The sequence below is a fragment of the Carassius gibelio genome, chromosome A25 (genome assembly GCF_023724105.1).
Source record: "Carassius gibelio isolate Cgi1373 ecotype wild population from Czech Republic chromosome A25, carGib1.2-hapl.c, whole genome shotgun sequence".
Taxonomy (NCBI): Eukaryota; Metazoa; Chordata; class Actinopteri; order Cypriniformes; family Cyprinidae; genus Carassius; species Carassius gibelio.
The window spans coordinates 14,346,863-14,356,146 of record NC_068395.1 but is presented as its reverse complement, the minus strand read 5'-3'; the positions used below and the strand labels follow the sequence as shown (position 1 = coordinate 14,356,146).

Genomic DNA, 9,284 nt, shown 5'->3' with positions numbered 1-9,284 from the left:
AGCTGACATGCTAATTTGTATTCCCTTTTTTCTTTAGGAGTTAGAAATCAGTGCTCTGAATTACCAGAAGGTGGCAGCAGAGTCTCATTTTTAAAGATTTGAAAAACATCAAATCTCCTTTTTCTGCGGTTAATTCTGCTAAAAAAATAATAATAATAATAATTCACACAGTACCATATTTTAAATATTTTGTAGGTAGATTGCACCAGTGTTGTGCAAAAAATATTTCTTTTTAGAAACTGATGGAATGTCAACTTGTTTGAGAAAGGTCTTCTGTTGCTGTTTGGAAATCATTTGAAGCACACGGTTTTTAGCTTATATATAACTTTATTTGCTTGGCATGAAGCAAGATAAAATGGCAACTTAAATAATCTCACATTTTAAATAGAAAATGTCCCTGTCTTCCTCCATTACAAGATTCATCTATAATAGTTTAAAATAAAACAATTATGGATTTAAAAAAAAAGATATGCTCTAGCCTCCCACTTTACCCAAACTCTGTACAAAATGGCATCGAGTTTACGTGTGGGAAACTGTTGTCCACAATTTAACACACATACTTTAGTTCTGATAGCTTTAGCCACACAAACACTGCAGCGTTTGATGTCATGTTTCACAAGCTCCCAAAGCTTGCGTCCGATATATGATTCGTAGAATTCATGAAACTTCCGTCAGTCTATCCATCTGTTTCTTTCTTTGTTTCAAGAGCATTTCCTTTTGATAGTTCCTCAGTCTCTCTTTTGTCTTAACATCTACACCTTCATGTCTTTTATTGTGTATTTCCTTCTATATATTCCTCTCTTTTCCTTTCACACACGAGAAGTCACTAGCAGCGAGCGTAGTCTGCGTGTTAATGTTGCCTCCAGCTCTTCCAGAAGGGAGTCTTTTCCAGAGCCGCTCCGTGTCCCGGACCCCAGTATCAGCGTCCGGAAGGATTCCCTCTCCAACAGACCTGCCATGTTCTGCAGGAAGTAACCTTCACAGTATGTACTGAGCTCCACCGCTCCATGAGCCTGGACAAAATCACACATACGCAATCTAATAATGCACTCCGTTACCAGAGACAGACACTTTGCTACAGGGGTTTTTGAGTCTTAAGTCTTAGTTTGCTCAAATAAATTAAGGCCTTAAAAAGGTCTTAAATTTGGAGCAAAGTGAAAACATCTAAACATCCTTAAATCAAGATCCATTTTCTTGAGATGCAAACTGAAGATAGGAAGTCTTGAACAAAATATGAGTTTATGCTTAAAACGAGAACGAGAATGTCACCAGTGTATGAACTAGTTTCCCATTTGAAATGTTGTCTTATTGACCAATATTTGTTCTTGTTTTAATCATTAATTCTCTAGATTTGTTTTGTGAGAAATTGATCTAAATAAAATGCAATTTTGCTTCTGAAGGAAATGTGTTAATTCACTAATCTTTAGATATTTGCACTAGAAAACCAGACGGAAATACAGATCATGTTTCTGCAGTGTGATCATAATTATTTCAATATTCTAGTGATTGGGAGCAGAGCTTTTCAAAAGCTCTCTCTCTCTCTCTCTCTCTCTCTCTCATATATATATATATATATATATATTTTAATGAATAAATAAAAAGTAACAGATGTGTTGACATTTTCTAACTTTGAAGTGTTGCTAATACAACTCATTTACATTTAGAGAACATCGACTTTATCCCTCAGATATACATATATTCATAAAACCTACAGAAACCCTGTGGTGGTAATGATTTATCTCTTGTGTGTGTGTGGCTGTGTATATACAGTGGATACGGAAAGTATTCAGACCCTTTGCTGTGACGCTCATATATTTAACTCAGGTGCTGTCCATTTCTTCTGATCATCCTTGAGATGCTTCTACACCTTCATTTGAGTCCAGCGGTGTTTGATTATACTGATTGGACTTGATTAGGAAAGTCACACACCTGTCTATATAAGACCTTACAGCTCACAGAGTATGTCAGAGCAAATGAGAATCATGAGGTCAAAGGAACTGACTGAAGAGCTCAGAGACAGAATTGTGGCAAGACACAGATCTGGCCAAGGTTACAAAAAAATTCAGCTGCTCTAAGGTTCCTAACAGCACACTGGCCTCCATAAGACGTTTGGGATGACCAGAACCCTTCCTAGAGCTGGCCGTCCGGCCAAACTGAGCTATCAGGGGAGAAGAGCCTTGGTGAGAGAGGTAAAGAAGAACCAAAAGATCACTGTGGCTGAGCTCCAGAGATACAGTTGGGAGATGGGAGAAAGTTGTAGAAAGTCAACCATCACTGTAGCCCTCCACCAGTCAGGGCTTTACGGCAGAGTGGCCCGACAGAAGCCTCTCCTCAGTGCAAGACACATGAAAACCGAAATGGAGTTTGCTAAAAATCACCTAAAGGATTCTCTGGTCTGATGAGACGAAGATAGAACTTTCTGGCCTTAATTCTAAGCGGTATGTGTGGAGAAAACCAGGCACTGCTCATCACCTGTCCAATACAGTCCCAACAGTGAAGCATGGTGGTGGCAGCATCATGCTGTGGGGGTGTTTTTCAGCTGCGGGGACAGGACGACTGGTTGCAATCGAGGGAAAGATGAATGCGGCCAAGTACAGGGATATCCTGGATGAAAACCTTCTCCAGAGTGCTCAGGACCTCAGACTGGGCCAAAGGTTCACCTTCCAACAAGAGAATGACCCTAAGCACACATCTAAAATAACGAAGGAGTGGCTTCACAACAACTCTGTGACTGTTCTTGAATGGCCCAGCCAGAGCCCTGACTTAAACCCAATTGAGCATGGGTTTAGAGACCTGAAAATGGCTGTCCACCAATGTTTACCATCCAACCTGACAGAACTGGAGAGGATCTGCAAGAAGGAATGGCAGAAGATCCCCCAAATCCAGGTGTGAAAAACTTGTTGAATCTTCCCAAAAGACTTCATGGCTGCATTAGATCAAAAGGGTGCTTCTACTGAGCAAAGGATCTGAATACTTGAGACCATGTGATATCGTTCAAAAATGTCAACAATTCTGTGTTTTTCAGTCAATATGGGGTGCTGTGTGTACACTGAGGGAAAAAAAACAAACTTAAATGATTCTAGCAAATGGCTGCAATATAACAGAGTGAAAAATTAAAGGGGGTCTGAATACTTTCTGTACCCACTGTGTGTGTGTGTGTGTGTGTGTATATATATATATATATACACACACACAGTTTTTTGTTATTTTAGAATATAAAATAATTTGATGTAAATATGCATCTTATTGATTTTCAAAGTTGTGTATATATATATTACATAATTATATATTTTTGTTTACCTTCGCAGTGTTGTAGATGTTCACAGCATTGTCAAGGTCAATGTTCTGAGCACAGATTATTTCACAGTGCCGCTGTAGCACCCCCAACTGGAACAAACTGGCTGCTGTCATTAACTACAGAAAGCAAACAAAGGAGTGAACAATGATTTCTTCTATTTTATTCATTCTATTTTTGAGTCTCAGTCTCCAGATAAAGTTAGATCCTGAATTACTGCATGTAAACTCAAGAGGTTCCAGAGTATGAACAATTGGCAGTGACTGTGAATGAACTGCCAAGATCTACCTTGTGACCAGTCTCTGTGGGTTGGCCTGTATCTTGTTTGTCTTACCTCTAGTAACTCTGGGACGTCCATCTTCAGAGACTCCGTCCCCCCGCAGTACAGGTATGACATCATCATCTGTATAAACACGACGAGACAGTGATAAACTCCTGATTACATCTAACACCGTGTTGTGTCTCAGCCCGCTGAACGAGGACTCAGCTGATCTCACCTGGAAGATGTTGTACTTGACGTTGCTGATCTCGATTTCCTTGCGAGGCTGAGTGCTGTCTGTCCCGTTCACCGCCAGCAGACTTCTGAACCTGATTTCACAGCAGACAACATGCTTTATTCTTAACAGTTCATTTGTTTTTAACCCTCTCAGGCTCAAATTAAGTTTTTAGTACTCCAGATACATAAAATATGTATCTGGAGTAATAAGGTAGTTAGTTTTTAATTGTTGCAAATCTGCAACGCCTGCCTTACGAGATAAGAGATTACTTTTATGTAAGTAAGGTAACCGAATCACCTGTCGGACGCTGTGAGCAGCAGAACCCCATGAGCGTAGAACGGTTTGCCCTCCAGGAGGAACGTCACATCGGACATCTCTGGATTGTTCAGGAAGTGAGGGTCTGCGGAAAGATGAATCGGAGACATCAGGGTCAAGATTTTCCCATAATAATCCGTTACAGACAGAAATAAAAATGAACTGCAACTATAATTGCACTATGGAAGACCGTTTCCACCACTGAAAAATAACAATAAGTGACACTTTATCTCACAATTTTGATTGTAAGATGTAGAAATCTCGAAATTGCAAGAAACAAAATCAGAATTGCAATATAAATAAACGTTTTGACTTTTTTCACATAAGTTATCTTGCAATTTTGACTGTATATGTGAGTTTATATCTTAGTATCTCAGACAAAAAAGTCGCATCTACCTTTATTTTTATTCTGTGGCAGAAATAGTCTTCCATACTGCACTACCAAGTAGTTGAACACAGTATCACTGACAAACTTTAGTTTTTGTTTTTGAATCAATGCTGGGTAACTAGAAGATTCAGTAAATGCCGCAGGTTCATAAATGTAACTGTGGTAAGATGGAGTGTATTACCGAGCTGAGCAGAGAGAGCTGCCTTCTTTTCTTGGATAGAAGGAAGTGGAGCAGGACCGTGACATTGACTAAAAATGACGCCCAACTGCTGGATTATCGCCTCGTTCTATAGAGAAAGAATTAGTCATAAGGTATTTAAACAGAGTTATTTAAAGCCATTGTCCACCCAGGTATGAATTTCTGGTACAAAAATAAAACAACAACAAAAAATATTAGAACATCGTGTCCTTTTCAGATATCTTTTATTTCAAACCACAATGAACCGACATGTTTTAATTCATAGTCTAAGTTTGATTTTTTTTGTTGTTGTTTTGTGGTTTTTGTTACATGTGCTTTTAATGAACGAATGTCCAGTTTTTTTTTTTTACCTTGCTGTTCTTCAGGATGTTGAACATCAGAGGAAGGCCGACGCAGACTAGTTCCTCACAGTAATCCTCCTCTTTAATGGAGGTGAAGTCTCTCAGAAGGGAGAGCATGACTCCGGCTCTGGACTTTTGCTGAGCGCTCCGCAGCGACTCCAGCCACACATGGAGCTTCCACGGCACTCCTGCAGAATCAGTCAATATGTGAACAACTGTTTACAAATATTTCAATGCTTTCTGGGAACTCAGATTTTCATTACCATATTAAAGAAAGAAATTCCATAAAACAAAAAAATATATATTATTATAATTATCATTGAATGTGTTACTTATCAACTGCACTCTGAATGCTCTCTGTAAATTATTTACGATTCTGTGGTTAGTCGTGCATCTAACCTACCCAATGATCTGAGCTCCATGGTGACATCCAGGTAGCCGTGCTCTGCGCTGTAGAAGGATGCCTCCTGCAGAGCTTTCATTCGGGCCTTACACAGTTTGGGTAGGGCATCTTCTGACACCAGGCTGAGGTTTGGGGATGAACGAGGGGGTAGAGAATGTCCATTCCGGCCGGACGCCCGCGTCTCAGCCTCCACACCCTCCGCCAGGATCTCCTCCAGTGAGAGCACATCTTCTCTTGCCTTCTGAGGTTGAGAGAGGAGCTTCCGTAAAACATTCCTGGAGAACATAAATGTGCTTTAGTTCAGTGAAAGATGGATGAGCAGGTCAATACCAAGCTTAATGGGTGCATAGAAGATGAATGCTTGAACATATGATGAGTAGATAGGTAGGTACATATAGTAGATAGATATGTGCATAGAATGGAAGATAGGTAGTTGGGTATAACACGAGTGTAATATTATTAATTACAAAAGCAGATTGATGAAAAATAGATCATGATTGGTTGGATTGATAGCCAGATACCTGGGTGGATTGATAATGAATTACTGGACAAAATGGATCAATAAAGAACTAAATGGATGTATATAGATTAATGATTAGTTGGATAGATAACGAGTAGACAAAAAGAGAGATGGATGACTAGAAGGACATATAACAGGATAGATGAGGAATGACTGGACGAAAATTGATGGCTGGCAGGATAGATAATGAATGATTGGAAAAGATAGACAAATTGATAGAAAGCTAGATGAATAGAAATAAAGTTGGATAGCTGATGTGGTAATGCAGTTGTGTTTGAGTTGTGGGGGGTGAGTAGTGTGTGTGTTAGTGTGATCTGCTCCAGGCTGCTGGGGATGATTGGGAGGTATTACCTATGGCCATGGGCGGCAGCGTGACTGAAGCAGTTCATGTTCTCATAGAGCGATGATGTCAGTGCGTTACCATCCTGGGACCTCAGCAGGGGGTCGGCACCGCGCAGCAGCAGCAAACTAACCATTTCATAATTCCCTGCGAGATTGAGAAAGCAGGAGAGTGACCAGAGGAGAAGGAGAAAAGGGGAAACAGATGGTGAGATTTCTCCGCTCTGGAGAATAAATGAGAAAGAACCACAATAAAAGAAAAGAATGCAATTCATGATCGTTACTGTAATGCCTTAGCAGGGTCATGTCACAAGGAAGCCACATTTCCTTGATCTTTCGAGATAAAAGAGCTTGATGTACTATGAAAACAGTGTAACTTTCAGAACTCGCAACTTCCTCCTCATCTAAAATCGACTCTGCTTTCTTTAGATTTATTGATGACAGAAGCATGAAATATTAGCATTACACCTGCATTTACAATAAAGAATGCCTACTGAAGTTCAGAAACATGGCCCTGTGAGGTATAGACTTCAGTCAGGGTGGTGAAGTCTGTCAGTGTTTTGACAGGAACGAAAACTAGGCTTTGAGGGATAGAAGTACAGTGCGTTCTAAGGTTGTACTGTTGTTTAACAACATAAAGATGACAAGATGTCTTTCTAAAACAACTTTCAGTAGATAAAAACTTTTCTTTTTTTTAAATTTAACCTTTATTTAGTGCGTGCCATTAATACAGTAAGCCTGCATCTAAATTTGCATAATCCCCTACTGTATAGTAGTCAAAAAACAGTATTTGTCAAAAGAAGTATGTTCGAATTCATAGTAATCATAAAAAAAGAGGCAAAACGTACCTGACTAGCCTAGTACTTCTAATGAGATTCTGAAGTGTGCATATGATGGACACTTTACTATCCCATAAGGCCATGAAGGCACTGAAGTGAGACAACTGAAGCTGGAAACTCACATGATAATGACAACACGGCAAATTACTCAAGAGTATATGCGATTTCTTTGCAGCCTTTGTTTTCATGTTTAATATAATATGGCATCTAACCTCGTTAAGGTCTATTAAGAATTTACGCTGTGTCCCAAATGAGATAAATACACCAAAAGACAATCATGGCCGCCAGGGTCATTCTAAACTGAACTGGTTTGGTCCCCCAATTTCCTGCAGAGTTTCCTCCAACACACTTGCTTGGAGGTTTCTAGTGATCCTGAAGACACTGATTAGCTGGTCCAGGTGTGCTTAATTGGGGTTGGAGCTAAACTCTGCAGGACAGTGTCCACAAGGAAACGGGTTTGGATGCCCCTGCCCTACACCCTTAATCCCTTCATCAGGGTAAACCCTTCGAAGGGATTAAGGCACAAGGACAAGACCTTCAGACTAAAACGCAGTCAAAGTATGACAAATAGGGTAGTAGTTTAAATAATGTAGTATGGACTGAGGTACATACTAAAGGTGCAAAAAAAAGAAGATTTGACTCCTTTAAATGTTGCAGAACTTCCTGGTGAACATCTCTACATGTATTAATGGTTTCAACCCAAACATGTGCTCTGAGCTTTGGCAAAACACATCTTCTTGACCCAATTCCATTAACTCTCATACAGTTTGTGACCTGTACAGTCTGGCTTTGCTCTGCCAAAACAGGGCCATATTTTTAGGGATTCCTGTTTGGGATAGGAGTGACCAACCTTAATCTTAATCTGAGCTGATGGGGGTTTAGAGAGGCGGTTGTGCTACACACCTGCGGCGGATGCCAGCTGGACAGGGGTCTCAACGTTGCTCTCCTGTCCATTACGGACGGCTGCTCCTTCCACATTCGCCCCGGCGTCTAACAGAAGCTGAAGATACAGACATACATGTAGGTTAGGAGATAAACTACAAAAACCCACTAATGGCTGAAACATACATTTTGTGGCTACAATTTTATAATGTTACATCACTTACAAAAAAAGGTTTGATCAAATTTCCAATTGGTATACTTAATGTAAATGAAAGATAAGCAAGTATACTTTGCTTTATGTTCTTACCAGAGATATACAGTCCTTAATAAAATCAAGCGAAGTATTTTTGGACTATATTTGTTCTACCTAAAGTATAGTTAAAGGTTTATTTTAAATTTGCAGACCAAAGCTGTAAGTATATTTAAATTGCAAAAATAATATAGGATTTATAGTCTATAATGGCGCTTTTCCACTGGATGGTACGGCTTGGTATGGTTCACTTTTGGGGGTTTTTCCCACTGGGTACAGTACCTGGTACCTGTATTTTTTTTTTTTTTTTGAGTCGAGCCGTGCTGTACCATACTGAGCCGTACCATGTCGAGTCGTACCACGCAGTGAAAAAGTGCCGTAAGATGTTAAGTTCACTTCAAAGAATAAACAATGTCCTAAAACAGTATACGTATAAATTCAAGCAATACATCACGCAATAAAACAAGCAGCTTGTTACCTGCACTACTGATATATGTCCATGTAACACAGCGAATGTGAGCGCCACCCAGTGGCGGCTGTCTGGATGGACTGAAGGGTGTTTGGGAGAGCAAACGGGTACCTGAACACAAGACCATCAGTTTTCATACAGGCTGTAGTACTAAATAAACATGTAACAAAAAAGCATTCACAGCATGGAAAAATGCAATCTGAGGCTGCATTCGAAGACTGAATGCATCACAGCGGTGTGACAAAGGCTGTTTAAATTCCTGTCAAAGCCCAGACTTTCCCAAAAATTATTGCAGGCTGATGACAACAATATTTTTAAAGATGCTTTAAAGAAAATTTCTGATTACACTTTTTAAAGTAAATTTGCTTATTCAAACAGAATCAGCCTCTGAATTGGGACAAAGCTATATAATAACAAGCTAGATTATTATTATTAATTGTTTAGCTGCTCGATCTTTTTTTCTGTAAAAATTTAGGTTTTGTGAAGGTAGTTTTTTTTTTTTTTTGGTTTGATGCAGAAAAATTAATCTGTTAGAAATATAATAGAT

At 39.5% G+C, this 9,284-nt stretch overlaps 1 protein-coding gene across 1 annotated transcript in view; it reads right to left on the bottom strand.

Annotated features, from left to right (window-relative positions):
- Positions 1–307: 307 nt before the first annotated feature.
- The window catches only part of LOC127946722 (ankyrin repeat and BTB/POZ domain-containing protein 2-like), a 51,507-nt gene continuing 42,530 nt past the window's right edge, over positions 308–9,284 (bottom strand). Inside the window, exons 8-18 of the mRNA XM_052543450.1 lie at positions 8,747–8,848; positions 8,040–8,136; positions 6,310–6,445; positions 5,439–5,713; positions 5,045–5,223; positions 4,677–4,782; positions 4,090–4,192; positions 3,793–3,883; positions 3,630–3,698; positions 3,301–3,414; positions 308–1,013 (exon numbers count right to left, since the gene is read on the bottom strand). Coding sequence (XP_052399410.1) covers positions 810–1,013; positions 3,301–3,414; positions 3,630–3,698; positions 3,793–3,883; positions 4,090–4,192; positions 4,677–4,782; positions 5,045–5,223; positions 5,439–5,713; positions 6,310–6,445; positions 8,040–8,136; positions 8,747–8,848 — 1,476 coding nt within the window. The 3' untranslated portion in view covers positions 308–809. The remainder of the gene's footprint in view (positions 1,014–3,300; positions 3,415–3,629; positions 3,699–3,792; positions 3,884–4,089; positions 4,193–4,676; positions 4,783–5,044; positions 5,224–5,438; positions 5,714–6,309; positions 6,446–8,039; positions 8,137–8,746; positions 8,849–9,284) is intronic.